At 40.8% G+C, this 24,853-nt stretch overlaps 1 protein-coding gene across 1 annotated transcript; it reads right to left on the minus strand.

The window, feature by feature from the left end:
• Positions 1-1,619: 1,619 nt before the first annotated feature.
• LOC114551659 (alpha-2-macroglobulin-like) lies at positions 1,620-22,702 on the minus strand. Its single transcript, XM_028572653.1, is given in 38 exon segments — positions 1,620-1,791; positions 2,835-2,876; positions 3,054-3,159; positions 3,243-3,311; positions 3,395-3,485; positions 3,698-3,816; positions 3,934-4,146; positions 4,777-4,964; positions 5,063-5,222; positions 6,128-6,202; positions 7,416-7,572; positions 7,764-7,839; positions 8,288-8,464; positions 8,774-8,857; positions 9,040-9,091; positions 9,185-9,306; positions 9,440-9,566; positions 10,754-10,979; positions 11,437-11,584; positions 11,699-11,780; positions 11,865-12,011; positions 14,138-14,287; positions 15,499-15,644; positions 15,735-15,798; positions 16,436-16,663; positions 16,925-17,092; positions 17,191-17,300; positions 17,425-17,542; positions 18,271-18,385; positions 18,482-18,566; positions 18,655-18,755; positions 18,757-18,818; positions 19,090-19,110; positions 19,517-19,569; positions 20,427-20,583; positions 20,819-20,999; positions 21,150-21,237; positions 22,595-22,702. Coding segments are annotated over 37 exon segments (4,311 nt in total). The 5' UTR covers positions 21,236-21,237; positions 22,595-22,702; the 3' UTR covers positions 1,620-1,786.
• Positions 22,703-24,853: the final 2,151 nt, after the last annotated feature.

Below are 24,853 nucleotides of genomic sequence, written 5' to 3' on the forward strand. Positions count from 1 at the left end.
CATTTAGCCTGACCTGGCTCTTACCAACATCTTCAGCTAGGACACCAGGGTATGTGCACTAGAGCCCTCTAGTGGTTGTGTGTCATCCTGGGTGGAATTCACAGATATTTTGTTATCTGCACGTAAAATACTATTGTCTCCATGTCAGGTCGGCCAAAATGAACACCGACAGCCCCTCAGACTGACGACGGCATGGGACACACCGAACAGATTTGCGTCACTGACCTCGCCAGACTGTCTAACGGCCGATAATCGGCTAAGTGTGTCCCGGCTATGACATATTTAGTCACCGGCAGGGCAGTTGGGACTCACCCGGAAATGGGGAGCAGAATGAGGTGACTAGAGAGGCTCTCAAAATCTGACAAAAATCTTTTAAACTGACCTTTGTTGAGCTGAAATGAATGTTTCGGTGAACTATTTTAGTAAAAAAATGAGATCTTATTATGAACGGCCGCCATGACAGTCTGGCTTTGAATTTCCAGAGAAAACAAACCCATGTGACGCATTCGTCCAATCAGCTGCCGGTTTTCATTTCCTGGGCAACAATACAGATTAGCGCCGCCTGCTTATAGAAATGTATTACGTCTCTTCTCGTCTTTTTGGTGTGTTCTGTGGCACTTTTTGGACCAACACGGGGAGACTGATAATTTCGACTGGCTTTTCTGTCGACGGTCAGCCGTCTGGTTGGTGTGTAGACATCTTTAGAGATACTGGAGGTAAGTGCCATCACAGCACTGGTTGCCCTCTTCATTCTCAAACATGGGGATTTTTTAGACATCAATAAGTACATTAATAATGTCCATCACACGAAGTGCAAGCTCTGCTATGTGCACTAACACGATGTAATAAATAGCACCCCTTATTGAACTCTTACATGCCAGCGGTTTCCTGAATAATACTGCAGCTGGTATTGATAATCGTATGTATTGTTGTTAAAATGTAAGGTCTAATTACTTGGCTTATTGCAAAACGTTAGTGTTGGCAATATAAAACAATATTAAAATGAAACACATTTGTCCTTGTTTTGTCAGCTGCAAAACCACTTTATTTTGACTTTAACTTTTTATAATTTTCCTTTTTTTCCCCCACATTCCGTGACCTGCTGATCCCAGGTTCCCCTGGTTTTATGCTTAGTTTGGACCGGTCCATGTTCCAGTTTTGAGGAAGCCAATTAATCCAAACAACCGATTTCTTGGACCAGACCCGTGATATACAGTAACATAAACTTATCCAGCAAACAAATCAAAATCATTCCATTGAAGTTGTAATTCTGGTCACCTGGATAGCTTTAAGTCTAATTTTAGTCAGAACTGAGCTAAAAGTAGAGGGAATATTGCAGTATGCTGCCTGCATCTCCTTGTGTGAATAGGGAATATAAAATATAAATACATTTGCTAAACTTTGATTTCCAACTGCTTTAGGATTTGTAGATTATCCAAGCGTTTGAGAGAGTTTAGATGTTATCTAAAGAACACTTTTTGCTTTTATGACCGCATTTCCACACTAAGCTGAGCTGCACAACTTCTGGTCTTTGGATAAAACACATACATATATAAATACACAGCACAAAGATTAAACTGTGGAAAAAGTTCAACAAAAAAACAGTTTCAAGCAGGACATTAACGTTGCATTATTTAATTGTCCATCATGCATGTATTTCACTTCAGACAGTAGTTACACAGCTGTAAGGGGTTTTAGCAGAATACTAACAAGGAAATACAAACAGACATGCTGTTAGTACATAATATGTATCTTCTGGACGACTGGAGAACTGACCACACGCTCTTCAAGCTGCAAAAGAAATAAAAAAATAAAATTCATTGCGAAGACTTAAGCCTGTTCATACCACATATTTGACACCTGACAGTTTACACCAATGCTACTATACGAGACAGTGTATCCTCTTCATAGCAACGACTCTGTAGACCTACTTCCAGCGTTTTTGTAGCTGGATACAATTTGTACCATATGAATGAGGATAGTTAATTTCCAGTAGTAATGAATTAGCAAAAAATATAAATAAAAAGAATTTGGAGCAGTCCATTATCATTTTTAGTTTATTATTTGATAGAGCATCTGGAAAATGGCATTAAATGGGGGAAGTTGGAAGTGATGACATGCAGCAAATAGGCCACAGGTTGGATTCGAATGCCAGCTGCTGTCAAGGACTCAGCCTACATGGGGCGCACGCTCTACCGGCTGAGCTAGAGGTCATTCCACATAAAACAGACAAAAGATCTCCCCTCTTTTGTCAATTCCTCCCGTCTAGTCAGCAGTTCCAGCGTTTAGGGGAGTTGGGGTCACCTCTAATCAGCCAAACATTAACTATCGAGACAGCATGTCACCAGGGGAACGGCTGATGATAACACTGCGCTTCTTGGAAACCGGTGAGCTACATCCCATAGATATACAGTGTATGTTTTCTTAGTAACACTATTCTCTTGATAAGGGAAAACAGGGCAGCTGTAACGGTTGAGGAAAATTAAAAGTATCCTCCTGACGCTGCCATTTTTGACCAGCTGACAGTTTGTAACTGACTTGACCAGCTGACTTCGCTACGAGCTAATTGGCTGTTCAAACAGGTGACGTGCCTTACGTTCTAAAACCAGCCAACGGTGACTTGACAAGCTGAGTCGCAGGCGACACCATCAGACTGCTGTAACGTTCTAAAATGTTTTTTCCTCGTTGCAAATCTTTGGTGTGAGCTGGGCTTTACAGTCTACACTAGCTGTATGCTTCATTTGGTTTTAGGTTACAAAATTGGCACTCTTACAATTGACAATTCCAATTTACATTTACATACGTCATTGTGCTTCTTTATTATAGTTGGTTACCTGCAACACAAGGGTGGATGTATTCTGTATCAGACTGGTCACCTTAAGGGGAAAAAAGTAGAAAATGAGTCAGACTTGCATCATATGTTCAATAGCCTATCATATTAACATACTACTATAAAATGACTATTCTGATAACTGTTCAGGTTGTTGTACAGCCACCACGGAGCAGTGTGTGCTGTGACTTCTGTGAATGAGGTTTAGAGAGGACTGATTTACTTGGCTGGTAGTAGTCGTAGATCTTGACCACGGCTGGCTTCAGGTTCTGCACTTGGTGCTCCTGTATGAGCTTCAGGCTGTGGTTGATGCCTATGTCCTTCGGTAACTGTTGGAAGAAAAACAGACGACACGATCAGTAACAAATCTGGAGAGAATCATCTCTTGTTTGTCACTTTAAATCCCTCTCACCTCCCGTATGTACACCAGAACATGATCCTCCTTTTGTTCAACACGATCCACCAGCAGGGCACCTTTGAGCTGTGAGGAGACATTAATCAGCCGTTATCATGACGACAACAACTGACACAAATACTCAGTTTAAAGTTACGGTGATCACTCACCATGTTCAGAGACTCTGGGTCTGGGACAAATCCAGAGAGCATTTTGATATCCAGGATAACCATGTTTGTGCTCGACTCCTTTCCACTATATCTGTAATAAAAGTACCATAAAAATATGATGTCAATCTGGTGCTTTGGAAGGCTCCATTTACCATTTGTTTGAGCTGAGTTTTAGCTACCAAGTTGTAAACATTCCTCCCCTGTCCATCCAACAGTTATAGTTCAAGCCGGTACATGCAGACAATAGTTTGCCAAAAACTTCAATATTCATCAATGTCGTGGATCTGCTCGTTGAGTACTTACAGGGATCTTAGGTTCAGACTGAGTTTGGGTATTTTGCTGGCGCAGTCTGCCTCTGGTTTGACCTCAACACTGAGAGTGGTAACATCAGCAGGAGTCGGGATGTTATAGACGAGAGAAATCTAAACAATATTCATAAAAAGTGAACAAGAATCTCAAGAATTTTCTTTGCTCAAATTGGTTCAAATGTACATTATGAAACCTCAGGATTGGTGGTTTATGTACATCAAACCACTGACCTGTATTGCAGCACACGCAGTGCCCTTCACCTCCAGGCTGTACTTTCCTGTCATGTCCTGCAGCTGCTTCTCCTGGTAGAGCAGCTTGTTGTTCTGATTCACATCAAACACCAGCTGGCCACTGGGAGACTGGACCGTCACTGTGCTTGAACCCTCTGGACTGAACACCAGAGTGGAGTAGAGAGCCAGAGCCTGAAGAGCCACCACGGTGTCCTACAACACACACAAAAGAAAATACCTAATACTTATGTGCTTAAATTTATACAAATGTAAATGTTCTTTTGTTTACACATGTAGCAGCTTTCATATGTAGGAGTTCACTTTTATCAATTTAAGGTCTCTCCAATTGTTGATTTTCATACAGAAAAAGAAAATTACCATTTAAAAAAATGGTATGCACATTTTATTTGCAATTAATGGGCTAAACCAATGTCCTTGTTCTCCGTATGGTTTAATTGACACTAAACTGTTGAGGTATCTGGCAATGTCGCGGTCCTGTGAGAACTATGCATGTCTAAATGTGAGTTTCAGTTTTAAAATAATTTGAAAGAAACTGAAGGCTTTAGTATTTTTTATAAGTAGATACAATTATCCTTTACTTCATAAGCTAAATACAACATTTAAAGAAACATTTAATTGAAGCAGAAAAATTAATTGCATTGTCAAACATGAAAATAGGGCTGTTTTTCTTGTGCCATGCCATTGTTTTCAGGCTGTCAGACAAATGGGCTTTAGGTCACAGCTAATACATTTTTAAATAACTTGTTTGTTCATCTTATTTGTCCCAGAAGATATTACTGTATGTTTGACTCAAAGTCCAGCTTAACCCTGTCTGGGCTGTACCTGTGTGGAGGAGAATCCTCCATAATAGTTCTGCTGGCTAGTCAGCCATCTAACGATGCGGCTGGCGTAGCCCAGGTCTTCAACAGTCGGAGAGGCACTGAGTTTAGCCAGCAGCACATAGGAGCTGATCTCCACAGACAGAGAGGCTGACGTTTCTGTTGCTGTCTGAGACCAGTGGAGGAAACCTCCTAAAAAAAACAGACATCCACAAAGAGACCAACAGGCACAGGGTAAGCTTTGTCACAGTAATGAAGCCAGAATGATTTCCTGGAGGAGGAGGACTCACCTTTTTGTAATACAACAGTGTCTAGGTGCTTCAGTAGGTGAGCACGGGTCTCCATGTCTCCTGCCAGGGTGAAGACGTACGCCAGCAGAGCTGTGGTGTAGGTGTTGCTGAGGTCACTGATCGACTCCTTGAGGCAAGACAAGCTCTGCTTCACAGGACCCTAGAACAGATTCAAAGAATACATTGTCTTTCGCCGCTGTGTTAACTTCCTATATTCAGGGAAAGGAACGACTTCAGTAAATGGAGGCAATAACACAAAACAGCAGAAAGTGAGGGCACAGCGGAAAAAGAAACCGGCCAGGAATCAAGTATTAAGCAGTGCTCCTAATCTGAATGATAGAGGTAATAAAAACCACTACCCACAAAATGTCATTGTCAAATGAGGCATACAATACTAACCAAACTGAAATGTTTTAAAAAAAAAAAAAAAAAAAAAAAAAAAAAGACTAGTAATCAGATGGCTTGTTACTCAAGTGAGACATTGGAGGCACCGCAAAAGAATGGAACAACTTAAAACAACCGGGTAAGACTAGGCTACATGGGTTAAATTCAACTCAAAACTAAATTGGTATTTCTACTACTTAAGTGGCATCAAGCGGTGAGGTTGCAGCAACCAACTGTCACAATACGCCTCCGCTTAACCCCTTCTGTCCAAGCGTGTAGGAGAACCCACAGTGGCCTTCACTTCAATGTAAAACATGAAAGGCCCTCTTTAAAGCCAGTGTTTAGTTTGTCCATTTTGAGCTACTGTAGAAACATAGCGGTGCAACATGGCGGGCTCTTTGAAAGTGGACCCACTCCTAATGTAGATATGAAGGCTACATTCTAATCCAACAAAAACAATTGTTTCAGGTGATTATACACTAATGAAAACATTTCTGCCAATAGACTCCCTACATCTGACACACTGGTCCTTTAAAAACAGTAAAAAAATAAAAAATGTGTTAGGGTTTACAACTACAGTTCACATTATCTTTACTGCTATGCCATAAAAATGTCAATTCAAATGAATGCTACAATGCATCTTACGTACATATACATTCATATTACAAATAACCAACTCACATCTATGGAAGAATGCATCTCCAAGAAGGCAGCAGTGATGTAGGCACTGAGAGTAACTTCATCAGACACACCACCCTGTAAAGAGGAAGTATAAGTAATTAGTGATGTAGTCTGACTCACTGGATGCAGAATGCATCATTGGCCGCATTTATCAAACAGTATTCTTCTCCCCTTTCGCTATCTCCACTATCTGTTCTAGCCAATGCCTGCATTATTAATTAATGCAGGTCTTTTTAATTGGTTAACTGCTGCATCCCTAGTACTGACTCTAGAGTCATGGTGAGAGAAACAAGTGCCTCCCCTGTGCTTTTTGACCACGGTTGGAAATTCGTAGCAGGAAAAGTTAACCCTCTCCGTGAGTTCATGTTGTTTATGGAGAAGGAGAACCAGGACATTGCTGTGACGTGTAGTTCCATTTTTCTAAAGGTGCACGTCAGTCCACAGCGTAGGGATCAATGTCTCAATGTACGTAGCTCCGGCGTAGATTTAACGCAGAAGCATAAATCACGCTACAGTCCCCTTCCCCCCTCCCCAGTCTGACACCCCTGCCTATAGCAGAATGATAATGGGTGCAGCCAGACCTTCTCCAGCAACGACACAACCCAGTGGAGATCTAATCGTAATCCCGTTCTTGTGACCTAGAGCGACATTGTTGAATCAAATTACATCCCAGTGCTGCCTGCCCATCCCACTACAACACTCTGCAGCTTTCAGTGGCTTTTAGCTTCGTATTAGGATTCCCTGGTTGGTATAATGGAGTCCTAATAGATTTAACTGACCACCTCCACCATAACTCAAACCATAAACTCAGCTCATAAGCTCACACAAGACAACCGATTAGACAGTTTACCATGTAGGTATACGGCTCAATTCAAAGACAAATCACTTTTGGATGGAAATCCTTTCAATACATAGGGGGGCTCAAATTTGGTAGAGTTTGTGATACTTTCCTGCTCATCTTCCCCCTCTGTCTCCCCTTGCTATCCTGTAAAATTAAAGGTGGAAAAGATAAAAAAAATAATCTTTGAAAAAAAAAAAAAAAAAAAAAAAAAGAGGGATTTATCTCATATTGCAAATTGTTCCTTTTATGTTGCAAATTTTGTGAAGTGGGCCCCAGGCTGGCATTAGTTACTACTGAGACATGATTGAAAGTCCTGATGGTGCATTTCCATTTAACTACTGCTACAGCAAAAGTGTCATTTAGTAAAATTAACATACTGACCTTCTTTAGTTTCAGTTATCATCAGTCATTGTTATACAAACTCTAGTCAAGAGGGAATTTCATTACCTTCATTCTGTTGTTGAAGAGCTTTCCTGACTGTTCAAAACAGCCATTTTTTCGTTGTTTACTTTTCAGCCAGGTCACGGACGCTTCAATGTTCGCTGGGTCAATGTAGATGAAAGACTGAGCTTTGGCAAACGATCTCAACACAAATGCAGTCAGCCTGAGGATATTACAACAAAAGTTAGACAGAAAAAAAGACTAGAGGAAGCACTTATGATCGGTTTAATGCTCACAATAATCATCTACTGTTGTAAGTATAAAAAAGTAAACTGTATGTCATGGTAAATGTTGCACAACATGTAAATACAGTATAGCATTAATTTGTGGATAATTGACCAGTAATGTTCTCACCAAGTGTTCCCTGTTCCTGTTCCAAATGCGCTGTAAGCACCGTCCTGATGTTTGTAGTTCAGCTGTCTCTGGTAGCCTGTATAACAAAAGAAACACTAATTAGGGCATTTACAGATTTGATAGGATTTATCAGATCCTATTATTTATTTAAGTTCAAGATTTTGGGTAAATTTGTTTATAACATCACTAAGTGTGAATGTACAGATGTAAAGAAAAAAAGTACATTGTATAGCTTTACTGACAGCAAAGAAAGACAGGAAATTAAGAGAGAGAAAGAAAGTGACATGCAACAAGGTCACCCTGGTGGCCTAGAAGTTAGGGTGGGTGGGGGGGGGGTGTGTTGTTTACCATAACCCAGAGGCCAGCAGGGTGACCCTGATCTGTAGTCTCTAATTTGAATGACAAGCAATGTCTAGCTATTATGCACGCTGCTTATTATATTTTGTGCAACCAGCACCAGAATGTAACAGACGGTAGATTTGGCATACGTGTTCTTTTATCTACCAAAGTAAACTGAGACTCACCACTGGTCAGGAAGTTGGTAGCCTTTTCCCTGATGGCTGGGGTCAGCTGCTGTGTGTTTCTCAGGTACTCGAGGATGTAGATGTCTGGGGCAAGGAGCGCCATGTTCTGCTCACCACATCCATACGGCATCTGCAGCAGCCCATCCAGGTTCTTCAGAGCCCGGCCCAGAATGTCACCTGCCCCCAAAAAAAAAAAAAAAAAAAAAAAAAAAAAAAAAGAATCACTGAGACCGAACACGTATCCAACCTGACCTTTACTTTCTACTGGGGCTTGAAAGATAAACTGTTCTTATGTTATTCCACCTTTCGTTAATCCAGAGAGAAACCGATTTAAGATGTTGAAGGTATAAATGTACTTTGTATTTTGACTTTACAGTTAGAATAAAAGTGAATCAATTTAACAGATTCATTATTGATGAAAGCCTTTCCCTTCCTAGAAGAAAGTGAAAGCAACTCTCAATTAAAAAGGAATTTCTATTAATTTACCAAGGACCGATACTGAAGCACGGGCAGATCCATCAATCATGTTCTTAGGGAGTTTTACGTCCATTTCCTCTGTCAAAGCTTTCCCTGAGGGAAAGAAAGACACTCAGCACCAAACCAAACTTGGCAAATCTGCCATTATCACAATCAAACTAAGGGCTATCTGCAAGTAGTGAATGCCTCTATTACATTTAACATGCAATATACTCTACTTCCAGGATTTGTCTTTTCACGTTAGATGGGCCAGGCCGGGTGTAAACCGTACTGACCTTTTGGGCAGAGCAGCCAGTTGTAGGTCTTTGTCATCTCAGTTCCCTCAGCCTGAGAGGGAAAGAAATAATCTGAGTTACAGAGCTTCCATTTGGTTAATGGATAAAAATTCTCCCTTTATCATCTTGTTTTTAAGATCCCAACCTTTACTATGAGAGGTCGTGTGACCACATCAATTCGTCCCCTTTCAGGCACGCTCACAATCTCATTGTCACATGAAATTTGGGATGTCACGGCCTCAGCACTCACCGACACATTTACAACTCCTAAAATGAACAAACCGTGTGAAACTTGAGTCAGAATGACATTTTGTCACTTATTTGGATCTCACTGATTTCATAGAACTCAAAAAGAACTCTTCCACCTCAGCAGCCTGGTGGATAAAAGCTTGACTCTCACCTAAGGCTGAGGGGGCCATGGTCCAGCTGAGGGTCTTGCGCTCACTGCCACACAGACAGGATGTGTACTGGTCACCGGAGAGGGGGGTGAGGGTGTAATCCAAGGAGGGGGTTGGAGTCACAGTGACCTGTTCAAGAGAGAATACATTTTAAAACTGGAGATTTAATTCAAGTGGGGAACCCCCCCAAAAAAGAAATAATCCAAACTGTTCAAACTGCAGCACAATGCTGCAGCATTCAACCTTTCCTCGTTGAATCTTGCAAATGTTTTTTCCCCCAAAATAAAAAAAGGAGATGTTTTTATCAAGCGATTTGAAAATTGATTTAAGAAAATTACGATTATTCCAGATACTTCCTACAACCTTGGTAAGTGAGTTGAAAGGACCGGCGAGAGGTGGGTGAAGTTAAACGGCAATCAATTACAGGTTAACAATTTTCCAGATTAAAATATTTACACCATATCAATTCAGAAAACCTTTAGTGTTGTGAGAATGGAAGAGAAGACCGTTAAGTGTAAGCAATCCTATACAAGTTTTAAGGAGGTGCTTAAAAGCTGCAGTGAGTCCTCCAATCTCACTGAGCTGAAAACTCCGTGTCAACCTCAGTTTTCAGTCTGGTTGGTGGAATAGACTAAATATTTTGATCATCTGATCGTAGGGGCTTGACTGGGCTTTAAGAGGTTAAAAGCTCTTTAATGTAATCTGGGGCAAGACCATGGGTGACCTTGTATGCAATTAACATTTTCATTTAGTTATGCAATCTGAGATTAAAATACTCAAGTTAAATTTATAACCAATTGTAAGTATGGTGTGTCCAAAAGTTTGGATTCATACATGTGTACACACATTATGTCCTGTTATTCATGAGCTTTATTTTTTTTCTTCCAGATAATGCAAATCAAAAAAAAAAAAAAAAAAAACACTAATTGCACAAACAACCAGTGCAGTATTGATTCAAAAACTCACCAGTATCATAAAACCAGAAACTGCATAAAATATGATTCATTTCCATCTAATTCTGTACATTTCCACCACAAGATGATATTGAGTGATCCCTTAACTTTACTTCTAAAGCCAGCCTCAGGTAAATTGTATATATAAAAAAAGAACTTTGCCCAAGTACTTTCGTTTACAACCAAAGTACCTGCAGACCAATCTTCTACTGTACTTTATTCTGTGCCAATTAGTTTATTTTAGATGCGAACACACTAAGGTGGGGGAAATGGTAAACCTGACACCTGCTAAACATCAGCATGTTAGCATAGCAGGAATGTCAGCATGCTAACAGCATTTAGGTCACAAAAATAAAAAATTACCATGATGCAGCTGGTCAGGTAGTTGAAGGTGGTGGCCTTCAGTTCAAAGTGCTCTCCCCGAATGATGGAGTAGGGCAGGCTGAGCTCCAGGAAGAAGGGCTGGAAGACGGTGATGTTTTTACGTGGAGCCAAGCCGAAACCCCGAGGGGACAGACAGAAAGCCTCCGTCTCCCAGGTGGTGATGGTGTCCGGGACAGTGAGGGACACCTCCTTCGTTCCAGACCCTCTGGAACAGCAGATACACAGACGCATACGGAGAACTTTAAACACTTGCTTGTCAAAAACTACACATAATTTGAGTAGATTTCTAATTTGTAGACTTAATTTGCAGTAACACCACCACATTGTAGTTACTGTTTCCTAAAAAGAATTTATAAATGAATTTCATATGCTGCATCCTTGAAATCTCAGAAACTCAAAAAAAATTAATGCAGTTCTACTGGGTTTCATGTGTACTCTAGCCAAAAAAAGATCATTCCCCTACACAATTTTAAGAGAAAAATCACCTGTAAAACTAACCCATTCTGCTGAAATAAACTAAGACTCAAAGCCTAGGAGCAGTGACTGACCTTAGTTTCATGCCATTCATGTGAGGGAGACAGCAGGAAGTCTGAGAGAGACTCTGGTGCACACACAAATTCCCTCAAACGCATCACCATCAAAACCCTGTGGCAAAAACTCACCCAACTTCCACCAGGTCCCATATCCAGGTCTCTGGGAAGAAAGTGCGGACTGTCACTATTGGGGATTTATCAGGAGATGGCATATTAGGAGCTTCCACAAGGACAGGGGCTGCCATTTCTTCCAATCCGAAAGGCTTAAACCCAAAACCTGAAAAAAAAAAAAAAAAAAAAAAAAAAAGAATATTCCATTAGGTAAAAACAAAAGCAATGACACACTGACCTGTTTTAACAGGTAAATATTCTGCATGCATCACTTGCTTACTCTGGTAGTATTCTCTTCTTGTGTGGAAGAGGCACAAAGGCTCTTTGATATCCATGTTTGTTGCCATCTTCATCCCTACGTTCTAGATAATCCAACAACAAACAGGCATCACTGAAAAGTTGATAAATGTGCAACAATTTGGTATACTCATTTGTGCAGGATGTACCTGGAAAACTGTATAAGCACCAACTGTCCCATCACCATTGGGGTATGGCAAACCATATTTTCTTGGTCCCACAGACCAACATGGCTCACTATCTTGAACGTCATATGGAATAGAGGACATTGTTGTGACTGGCAACAATTGAAATATCTGAAAAGAAAGGTTTGGTTCAAAGTTATAAACCGACAAGGTTTGATGTTCTATGAAGATCTGACAATTAGGGAAACTCTTTGACACTAAGCCCTACTCTAATATCTTGAAAAGATGTAAACTATTGCCTTTATCCATAAGGCAGAATCTCAGAGGGCTACACCTCACATATGTGATCATAACCTTATACTATAGCATTTTCATAACACGCTTACAACTGGGTGAAAACAAAAATCAGGATTGAGCTGCATTGCACAACTGATAATGTACAACTGGTAGAGGGAGAAAAGGAAGATTAATCATGGGACAAGTAGTTAACGGTAAGCCTCGGACCAACAGCCTCCTTACCTCTACTCCGGATCTCTGCAACTCATTCCTCCACTTTTTCACTGACAAAATCCAATCTCATTTACAAATCTCTATCCCTGTATCTGACTGCCCAGGATCTAGTCCAGCACCTACCATGGACCCTCCTCTCCCCATCCCTCCCAACCCCTCCTCCACACTGCCTCCTCTCCCAGTTTGACCCAGTCACTCCTGAAATCTCCAAACTCATCAGCTCTTCCAAACCCACGACCTGCTCCCTTGACCCCCTCCCTACTCCTAAAGCCCTACCTCACTAACTTCTTCAACTCACTGTCCCTTGGAACTGTCCCCTCTGCTTTCAAAACTGCTGCAGTCTCCACAATCCTTAAAAAACCTGGTCTGCATCCCTCCTCTCTCAACAACTACTGCCCAATATCCAACCTCCCCTAAAACCCTGGAACCCTCCTCACAACTACAAACCCATCTTCATGCCAATAACCAATTTGAACCTCTCCAAATCTGGTTTTCACCCCCTCCACAGCACAAACCACTCTCCTCAAAGTCCTCAACGACCTCCTCACCTCTGCTGACACCGGTTCCCTCAACATCCTCAGTGCAGCCTTTGAAACCGTGAGCCATAACATCCTGCTCACCAGAATCCAAGACCTCGGTATTGAAGGTACTGCACTCAGCTGGCTCCACTCTTACCTATCCAACAGATCCCACTTCATCTCTCTCCATAACCATACCTCTGCCACATCCACTCAAGGTGTTCCAAGGCTCCGTACTTGGCCCCCTCCTCTTCATCATCTACATCCTCCCTCTTGGTCAGATACTCTGCCCCTTCAACCTGGACTTCCACTGCTATGCTGATGACACCCAGATCTACCTCTGCACCAAATCCCCACAATCCTCTCCCACATTAACTCCTGTCTGTCAGCTATTAAAACCTGGATGCAACACAGCTTCCTCAAACTCAACAGCGACGAAACAGAATTCCTTCTGATCGGCTCCAAATCCACACTCAGCAAAAACCAATAAGCCCACTCTCACCATTGTCTCCCCAGGCCCGCAACCTTGGAGTTATCTTTGATTCCACTCTCTCCATTAAGCCTCACATCCGTCAAGTCATTAAAACCTTTCACCTCCGCAACATTGCCAAAATCAGACCCTCTCTCACACCCCCTGCTGCTGATAGACTCATTAACTCCTTCATCTCCTCCCAACTAGACTACTGCCACTTCTCCTTGGCATCAGCTCCAACAACAACAGACTCCAACTGGTCCAGAACTCAGCCGCCTGCCTCATTACCCACTCCAAATCCTGGCAACACATCACTCTAGTCCTAAAACAACTCCACTGGCTTCCTATCTCTCACCAGATCACCTACAAAATCCTGGTCCTCACCTACAAAGCCCTCCACCATCTGGCCCCCTCATACCTCACTGACCTCCCCTGTACCAACCCTCTCAGTCCCTCAGATCCACCTCAGCCGGTCTCCTCTCCATCCAAAAGTCCAAACTCTGCAGTTTTGGGGACAGAGTCTTCTCCAAAGCAGCTCCCAGCCTCTGGAACTCCCTCCCCAAGAGATCCGCACCTCTGAGTCCCTCACCATCTCCCAGTCCCACCTCTAGACCCATCTCTTCACCTCTGCCTATCCGTAGCCCCCCCTCCCTTTTCATCTGAATCTTGTTTTTATAGTCTACCCTGCCCTGTAAAGCGACTGAGTCTATGAAAAGCGCTATACAAATTCAATTTATTAGTAAAAATGCATAGGGTAACATGATGTATGCATATAGTTGGTTGATTGCAGTAGTTACCTTGTCTGCATCCAGAGTCTTCCCTGGCTCCATGATGAGGACGCTCTGGTCAACAGCGCTCACACCACACAGAGATTCTGGCCGGGCGGTAACCTGCATGATTGTCTCCTCTCCTGGGACGGCCGAGGACGGGGAAAACTTCAGAGACACCTGACACAATTGGAAAAGACACATTGCACCATCTGGACTTTAGTGGTAGATGAGAACCTGTGAGGTTTGCAACCTGATACAATAGTGCGTTATTTTCCCCTCCCAGATTGAAGTTTAAGCAGAAGGCCTGTTAAGTGTGTTTTTATTTAAAAAAAAAAAAAAAAAAAAAAAAATAGATAGAAAATTTGGCAGAGGGGACAACATGCAGCAAAGGGCCACAGGTCAGACTTAACCTGCTCCGCTACCAAGGACTCTGCCTACATGGGTCACATACTCCACTGGGTGAACTAGAGGTCACCACCTCAGAAGAGCTTTTTGATGGAATCCTGACCTTTTCTCAGAGCTGACATCCTTACATTGGTGGTTGGAAGTGCCTAGCAGGGAAATTGTGTCACGCCAGGTTTTATTGTACTTTGACTTCTGTAAATTCTTCCACAGATTATTTGTCCTTTATAATATGAATGCAATAATCAGTCCATTGATTTTCTCACCATTTCCAAAAAAAAAAAAAAAAAAAAAAATTCTACAATCCACCATCTATCGCAAAAACCCCTTAGTAGGAACACCCAGTTAAGGGCCGACTGCAATCACTCGCCTCATCTGACATGTTTCTATAAAATGTAACCGTCGCAATGCTCTAACTACCAATGAAAAGGAATTTCACATCCCCACACTGGCAAGAAATACTCCATCTCTTCATTTATTAATTGCAACAGGACACATGTAAGAGTCCCTGTAGATTGGCTTGTATAGGCCAAACAAAAAGTCAACCCAAACTAAGGGTATTTGAATATCAGAGCCATTTGTACCCAGAATTTAAAATATGCTATGGCAAGGCATTATAAGCAGGCCAATCACGGCTCCCCTGAATCACCGAGGTTCTGGGGAATTATGAAAAATCCCCATCGACGGAACCATCGTCTCCCCAGGCCCGCAACCTTTGAGTCATCTTTGATTCCACTCTCAATTGAGCCTCACATCCGTCAAGTCATTAAAACCTTTCACCTCCGCAACATTGCCAAAATCAGACCCTCTCACACCCCCTGCTGCTGAAAGAAATGTCATACATAAAAAAATGTCGTACATAGAACAGGCTCTTTCAAGAAAAGGCTACATGCTATATTGAGGTTTTGTAACCACACGCACAGTACTTCTGCACCTTAAATCTGACAACAGCCTTCACCACATGTCTCAGTTCTTCTCAGGCTGACCTTGTTACTGAAGCATTGCTCCGTAGAGAAGTCCGCGCTGTTGGCGATCACAGTCTCACTGGGGAGGATTGCGTAAGCCACAACCTGGACGTTTGGTGCCATGTCTGGAGACACTGTCAGCTTAAAGGACACCTTGCCCTCATTCACTGAAACAACATGAACAATCACATGACTCCATAGATAGCTTGGCCATGCTAATTCAAAGAGGACCATTTTAAGACAGGTCACTTGCTCACCCAATTTACGTTTGACTTTGGCCCGTTCAACTCCTTGTATAACAATGGCTCCTCTTGATAAGACCTAGACAATTTGAAAGAAAGGGACAAAGAATGAGTAATGCAACATGCCTTTTCTTCTGTGAGGTTCTGTCATGTGATTAAGTACATAGTGGAATATGTTTATATGGTTCATGTCAAAGTTATGTTTAGTTCAGTGGGGGGAGGAGGGGGGAAAAAAAAGTTTAAGTTATTTCAAAAAGGTAACAATATATCCAGAGCAGGATATTTAATAAGAGACTCCATAAAATGTATTACAAGCAGAACTCTGCAATTTTAGAAATCTAAACCACAAGTCATGTTGCTGCTGGGTTTTGGCTAGAAAGTATACAATTTAAATTTGGCGCATTGATTTTGATCCTTTACCCTAAACAGTCAGTGATTCTCCAGTGGCTTAATCTCACCAGACTGGATATTTAACTTTTATTATTTGGATAAAGGTAGTGGAAACTCCAATCTGGAATTTCTTGCAGATTTGTTTTACAGTTTTTCCAGTACAGTGCTTGCAACGGTAAACAAGGTTTACCCTAATGTTAGGTGTCAAACTTTCTCAATGCTTACATGTTGACATGTAGCACAAAATCTCCTGGGTAATGATGTAATGTTGGAAAAACATCTTCCCATGTCTCTGGAAATTGTGACAGAATAGTTCAACCACTCACCAGATACATCACATCCACAAAGCCCTGGGCCTCTCCAACTATGCTGTATTGGATGAAGATTTCTTCTTCTTTGTCACAGGAAAGAGGTTCATCCTTCTTCTTTACATCCAGGAAGCTGACCGTTTTAGAATCAGGAGAAGAAAGCGTGGCCAAAGACACTGTGTGATCTTTAGCCTCGTAGTATGGTGTTCTGTAAGGAGGGTAGCCCAGTGTCTGTGTGTTGCTAACCTAGAGAGCAGAGGGAACAAAAAAAAATAAATAATGTATTAAGTAAAAACTAAAATGAGATCATGGCAGATTAAGCACAAGAATGCGTCTGTTTTTACAGACGTAAAAATTGTATTGTTTTTGGGGTATAGACCGATGGTTCCTATATGGCACCTCTGTCAGTTGCAGCATATTGAGAAACCATTTGAGGTGTCAGATTTGGAATGCGTTATCAACTTCATGATAAATGTTGGGTTACAGATTGTAGTTTCTACTTCTTACTTGTAAGTGGATGTCCCCTTTAAAGTCAGCTGTGCTTAATGAGAAAGTGGCGACACCATCACTGTCTGTTCTGAGATTCTGTAACCAACGCGAAGACCACCTTTCTCCCTCAAACAGGAACACCGGCATGTCAGGAATGGGTGCATTATTGTAATTAACTGCTTTAACCTGTTGGAAGTACAACGTTGTATCACCGAGAATGCACACTGCTTCAGTTGCACTGTGTATAGAATCACATTGAAGAAGAGAAGACCAAATGCACTTACTTTTCCTTCCACATTTGATCCTTTGTTATAAATCTTGGGAGTGTCAGTGAAAGACAGCTTTCCAACAACATATGAAATCACCGTAGTCTTCTCCTGTGAGATTGAAATACCTGTACAAGAAGACTTCATGTTACAACAATGTGGATGCCATATTGTTTCAATATATGGCATAGCAATTTTGTTATTGTAGGCCTAATTCTTTAAAATACAAGTACACTATATTTTATGACTTGCCTGTCCCCTCCTCTTTCATATTTGCACTGAGTTGCAGTACATCTTGAAGCGCCTGCTGTGCAAGTTTTGTGAAAGTTGACATTGGGAAGATGAAAGTGGCACAGCCCTTCTTGTCCATCTAGAAAGCACAATAAGAAAAATTAAAAAGTGAAGGACATTTCCAACTTTCCACAAGTCATGCTCTTATTACTTCTTAAAGGGGTGATAGAAGTATAGTTTCTGGGCTACTAGACTACTGGGGATCCACGGAGCTGGCCAGCGTAAGAGTACATTAACCGTTTGAATTTCATCACACCACTTATTACAGCTACCCCAAGGTCTTATAAAGCCAACAATTGGGTCAGATTTCAATTAAATGCATTTTTGTGAATTTCAGAGGTCTAGGACAAGGCTAGCTAGCTCTCATTGATCGAGTTCCATCAGTGAGACTTGCGGACAAGGAGTATTTCTCAGTTTGTTTAAATAACTCTCACATATCCATTATAAGATTAACTGGAACCTGTGGTAAGAGATTGTGGGTGTAACAAGCTCACTGACCGCACTCTCACCGGCCATTCAGCAGGAAGAGGGGAGGGAGAACAGTGAGCCGTTTTCAGAGGCAGTTTCAAATTGAGATTTGCAGAGGAAAGAGGTGTCAATGGGATTTTGAGGTTCAATGTATGTCCCATTTACCCACCAAACTGTCATTAAACTATGACAAGGTATTAAAAAGTTTGCATTCTATCACCCCTTCTAAAAAAAAAAAAATTCCTCAATTTGTACATTAGAATGATAAGACCGATGACAATATGTAGTTTTAAGGTCTATGCACCTTGCGTCATGAAACTGTCACCATAGCTACTGTACCTGCTTTGTTTTTTCGTAGCAAGGGGTGTATACAAGAGGTACACCAACATAGGCATTTAAAGGTCGGCACACCTTAAAGTCAACACTGCCCGGCACAGGTTGTCCATATGTATACCTAAATAGATGGGAGAAAAAGAAAAAATAGAAAAACCATTCCCTATACTGGACCCATTTTAGATTCAGAGTAATGAGTGAAATAGCTTTTACTTACGTTGCACAGACTTCAGCTTTGATTTCTTCCCGATTAATACTTACTTCATCAAATGCTTTTATTTGCAGGTAAAATTTAGGCAAAACTGGGGACACAACAGGATTAGCATTTTGCTTCATTAAACATGGATTCAAATTTATGGCTTAAAAAAAAAAGAGAAAACCGTAACTCACCGTAATTTTTCACCTCAAATACGTTTTGTATTTGATCTGACCCAATCGACACAATAACTTGATAGGCTCCTTCACGGGCCTCAGAGTTCAAGGGGTAAAAGCTGCAATATCTTACTATTTGAGGTTTCATTCAGCCACTGTCCAATCCTGTTGCTGTTAGAATCCTGTTAAGTGAAGTAAATGGGAAGAACATGCGACAATAGCAAACTTGTGAAGACAGGAAGAGCATGTTCCTTCTTGTCCTTCCACAAGATGGCAGATAAAACTGGGCCATGGTTTGGTGTAAAATTATACAAGTAGTAAAACATGCTGAACTTTGAATAGCCTAATAAGTCAACTGGAGCATTTTGCTTTAAGGTATTTGTATTAGAAAACTTATTCTGCAACTTTCAGTTTGATATACCCAGTATGTTAAAGTGTGGCTGTTCCTCTTACCTCAATTTTGATTACATCGTACTGTAAAGGAGGAAAGATTTGTTAGGACAAGCTGCTTTGTATTCCTCTCATCACAGTGTCTTAACGAGTCAGACTTGAGCTCTTACATTTCTGCTTTATAGTTTCTGGAGAAAAGAAATACAGTTTCATTGTAATCTTTAATTTCCAATTAAATAGGATAATGTGGGACACAATGTTGCAAAATAAGAAACACATGTTGGAATGGATCCATCACTGGGTCAGCAACCTTCAAAGCAGCTTGGTAGGTTTACCTAGAGGGGCTGTGGTTGTACTACTGACCCAGAGCTTCACCAGGAGCTCACGTTCTGGTTCAATCAAAACTAAAACCTGCACCATTATCAAACCGTATCACTGATACGGTTTATGAATGAGACCTAAAGAAAGGAAACACCGTTCAAACACTCACCAGCTGATTGACAGGTCTTAACTTGGTATCCAGTGTGATGACTCTGAATTGCACTGAGAGACAGAGAGATTACATGAAGCCTTTACAGCTCTTCTACAGCAGTGATAAACATCCTAACAGGCCAGTGACTGGTCTTCTGTTAACAGAAAATTACAAATTTGAAAAGGTTTGATAGTTTACTATTAGTCTTCCCTGTTGTCTGCCATAGAACTGCACAAATTGTAAGTAATCAGTGGAAAAATGTCCCAATATCCCAAGAAGGAAACTTGACTTTCAGCTCAGTGTGCATAATTAGTATTAACATTTAGGAATCTGGACACAGCCTTGGATTTCAATAAAGTGGTGGATAGTTTTGCACCAAAACTGTCGTTAAGGAATAGCACTAATTTTGAGATAAGATACCTTGTTTTAAATAATCTGGTCAATGTGGGACATTACTAACATGCTATCCAGAATGGGGGGAAGGAAGGACTTCTGTGCTCTCAACTGCAGCAGGGGAAAAGGATTAATTTAATTTGTACTAACATATACAATGTACAGTTCTATGCCAACATGTTTCTGGGAATGCATCTATCCATCCATCCTGATATTGTGGTAATACATTTTCTACGCAGTGCTGCATGCACTGCAATTTGTAAAGATGAAACTTGTCTCTACATGGTACCATATTGTCTACTACAAAGCTCTTTGATTCATTTTCACAACACAAAGCAGCATAAACAGGACAACATAACAGAAGCAAGTTGTTAAGCGTGAGGGAAAAAAAAAAATTAAATAAATACAAACTAGAGGCTTGAGGAAGAAATCTCACCTCAACAATACTATACACAAAGTCATGTCATCTACATAAGTAACCAAATCGAATAAAACAAAAAACAAATCAAGTAAAAACCCATCAGCTCAAAATTACCCGTTTGTCCTGGGAGGTAGATTGGTTTATCGGTTTGGATGAATGTCATTGGTTGATAGACTTGGATCTTAACTTTTCGGACTTCTTTAGAGTAGAATGTGTGGCCTCGTACCTCCACCACGAAGTTCTGCACCACTTCATTCTGCACTACAGGAACCTGTGACAGAAAAGATTTTATAGACACTGAGAGCCATTACATCCCGTTAAAATACTTCTAAATATTTAACTTTATCTGTTGTAACTTGAATTGTTAAAAAACAGCAGTTTCTTTATATCCATCCATCCTTCACAAATCTGTTTGTGTTATGAAATCCCATCAATGTTTTCCAACTCAATTTTCCAACACATTTTGCATAAATGAGCAAATCAATCAAATCAGGAAAGCTGCCGACCTTAAATTTAGTGCAGGTATGAAAGGTTTTACTGGACGTCTTCTTCAGAAGGATTGTATTCGCCTTTTGGGACATCAGAGTGACGCTCATTTCCAGAGTCTCGCTGGGCTGCAGGAGACTCGTACAGAATTTGGTCTCGGCTCCAGATTCAAGAATTGCAGGAATGGCTACCATGTACTGCCTACAGCCACAGACACACATACAGTACATATCTCACTGGATCTGACATGGAAATAACCCCAACCCAGAAGATTATGCAGCATAAAATCCTTACCCATGATCAATTCATTCAACCACAGGCTATTATTTTTTAACTGTAGAGGTAACTTACGGTCCTGCCACCGCTTGGCCCACGCACATCCAGCTCAAGAAGACACACAGTTTCCATGTCCACATCTGAATCCCAGGACGACCCATGACTGAATGAGATGATCCTGAGTCAGCATCTGTTTAATAGTCTCTGATAGAGAAACCCACCCCCACAAACCTACCCCCACATCTCCTCTGTTTGATTTTAAGGTAGCCCATTCAATCATTTATAGACTTACTGTTGTGGTGTGCAAGGCTAACTGCAATTTACAGTTTAATTAGGCAATGTTTAAAGTCCAGAAATCTTGTCATTCCAACTACAATAATGTAACTATGAAAGTTTTTTACTAAGTCGGTTTATAAAAAAAAAAAAAAAAAAAAAAAAAAAAAAAAAAAACTTGACCTTGTGCAAGAATTAGAGTTCCCCGTGGGGAGGCCATCGTTGCGATGAAGGTTTCGCTCAAACAGGAAATCATTCATTTACAATGAGAATGTTCCAGATGTACCGTTGCACACGGTCATTTAGCCTACTTTGGATGTAGCCTGTCGTAAACTAAACCGGGTATCACGGTCACTGCATCACGAGCAATAGTAAGCCAAATACGAGACGGTTGTAGCAACCAACGTAATAACTTAAATTAATAAAGCGCATTTCATGGAAACAAACCCAAGGACGCTTTAAACAAGTACACGAAGGGAAAAGAAGATAGTAGGCCAACACAAACACTGACTGAAAGGAATAAAACATCCGCTGTAAATGGAAGGTGGACGTAATTTAATGTCGGCTACTGAAACCTATACAACCACATCGCGCAATCCATGTGGCGTCATAAGAATTAAATACAAATTTACATGGGACAATTCGGGGTGGATTTTGACCCCCACAATTTGAGTCCATCCATTGAGTGGGACTCTGATTTCTCCAGTCGTCATTCCCCCACTAACACAGAACGTTTAGGGAACGTAAGTTTCTGGTTCCTAGAGGTTAGTTCGATCCAACGTTCCTTAAACGTTAGGGGAACCAACCAACTGGAACGTTCTCCTGTGGTTGCACTACGGTAGGCTATCCATATAGGAGGCTATCCTACCTCCACGCAACGTTCCCGTTTGGTTGTTTCTGGTTGTCTTTGGTTGTTCCGAGTGCGGTTTGAAGTAGCATATAAAAGGGTTTTGCGGTCACTTGATTTAGTTTCTCTCAAAAATGATTGGTCTTATAAAATTTAAGTAAGATAAACAGCAAGAGAATATTTTTAGGCTAATAATAATTTTGTGCTTTCAAGCACAAAAGTATTGTTATTAGCCTAAAAATATTCTATTCCATCTGCTTAGAAAGCTACAGCTGAACCAGAGTTTCCGATAGGCCTATCCGCCCCGCCACAAAAAAAAAAAGTCCCCAAAAGTGAATGCCTTAAATTAACTGAAAGACAGCAGCGCCATGTTTCAATTTCAGCTCAGTGTTAGTCTTACCTCTTTCAGACCACCTACCACGGTTGGGCTGAGATGTCTGATCGGGGTTCAACGCTCCTTTTGGAAATTCAAACCAAGCCAGTCTACATCGTTATATAGATCCCTGGTTGTGACAATTCAGATCACCTGCGTCCACCCAGGACCAATCAAACAATTACCTGAAGTGCTAGAGATGGGTGGGGCATTACGTCATATTCAGTGAACAGCTAACATCACAATGTTTTGTTGTTTATATTGTCTCGACCTCAAAGCTGTCAACACTTTCTTTTGACAAATGTAGAAACACATTGTGTTGTGATGATTGTTTGTATCACTACTGTACAATAAAGAGTTAAAAAAAATAAATAAACATACTCCAGTCCAGACCTGTCCGTCTTTATATCAGCAGAACTAACAGGCCTATGTTTTGTAGCTACTTGAATCTGTCATTGTACAGTAGGGAGAGATAAAGCTTTTATGATTGTTTCGCAGTGATTACGTTCTAAAGCACAAATAAATAACAAACCCTTCCCAGATGATTTGTGCAGACCCTATCCCTATGGAGTTATTTTTGTTTCTTTATAACCAATCTTTGAATCAAAAAATGTTTGGCTGTGAATGAAAAAAGTGAAAAAAGTTAGCTTGCATGTCAAAAAGTTTTGAGCCAAAAATACTGTAGCTCAGATTAGAGTTTCTATTGGTGGGTTTGACTGGGCATGGCCATAACCACAATCAAGCACTGCATGGCTGCAGCTCCGGTAGGCGTCTAGTATCCTCACCTAAAGCTACACTTGACCTCCCCGGCTGCACTTTTTTTTGTAAGGTGGTAGTGGAAGACTCATCCCTGATTGGCTCGCCCTGACATTCTTACCCTAACCATAACCAATCCCACTCCTCTTGCCTAAACCTAACCAACCCAACCAGAGCAGGCAACGAGTACTAGCCATTCAGGGATGAGTTCCCTAACGAATATTCATGAGTCTTCCCCTACCATCCTGCAAAACATTTTTTCGCTCCCGGCCGTGTTAGTGCTTTTTGAGAATGTTGTATGAAGATATCATAGACTGTATATTATTAGTGGACAGCGCATCCGGTTCGGCAAAGTGCTGCAAATGCGGAAGTGCCTTAAACCTGCATCCTATCTGAATTCCAGCAGGGGGAGACACGTGCGGTTGCAAAAGGAGGTCGGTTTCTGTAGAAGTCTATGAGACAGTGACCCACTTCTCACTTGATTTATTACCTCAGTGAACATTTTCATGAAGAGTTTTTAGTCTCAATCGCTAGTTTTAAGTCTTCTGCAACACAGAATGATGTTCATTGGTGGTTCGCGGCCTGTCAATCATGACAGAGGTTTAGCAAAGCTCATCCATGGCACGTAAACCTTTTTTTTTTGCTTTCAAAAAACTTTATTATTCCAATAAAGAAAACATAGCCTACAAACATTGAGAACATTAACTGCATACATACATACAAACATGGAAAAGGGGGAGCATGGAGTTTACATCAAAGAGGTTGAAAGGCATTATAGATGTTCAGAGTCCGATGTCCGGTCCTTTTTAAAGTTTCAAAATATAATTTCATTTTTTGGTGAATATTCGGTTTGCTTTTTAGACCATTTACATTTATGAATATAAAATTTCCCAAATTTAAAAGATTTAAAATGAAAATTGGCATTTATTAAATCTTATAGAAAAAAATAATGTCACTACTTTGTAATTTTATCTTAGAACCACATAAAAAATACATCCTCCACATCAATCCAGAACAATCTGACATAAAAACATTCACAAAACAAATGTGCAATCGTCAAATGTGCAGGATTCAGAAAGTTCAGGTTTATATTGCTTTAAAATTTGATTTGTTGGGTAGATTGATGCAATGGACAATTTTGAAAAATACTTCCTTAACTTTATTACTAACAACATATTTATTGTAATAGATCCAAATCAAATTCCAATTGATATTCCCAAAGTGGTTATCCCAATAATGTTTGCATCGAGCAACTGTGTCAAATGTCTAAAATATCTATTATTGCACTTTTTATCCTTTATGTCAATTCCATTTAATAAGACATCTGTTCTAAAAGTTGACTGGTTATTTGACACATTACTACTCTGCAGCAGTCTTTTATAACCCGTGGGTATAGCGTCAAACACTATGCTATATTCTCTTGCAATTATTGGAATAATAAACTTCCTTAAGAATTCTGATTATGTAAGTAAGTGACCATTGTCATTAATCAGTTGGGAAATCAATAAAATGTGTTTTTGGACCCAATTG

The sequence above is a fragment of the Perca flavescens genome, chromosome 3 (assembly GCF_004354835.1).
Source record: "Perca flavescens isolate YP-PL-M2 chromosome 3, PFLA_1.0, whole genome shotgun sequence".
NCBI classification, from domain to species: domain Eukaryota; kingdom Metazoa; phylum Chordata; class Actinopteri; order Perciformes; family Percidae; genus Perca; species Perca flavescens.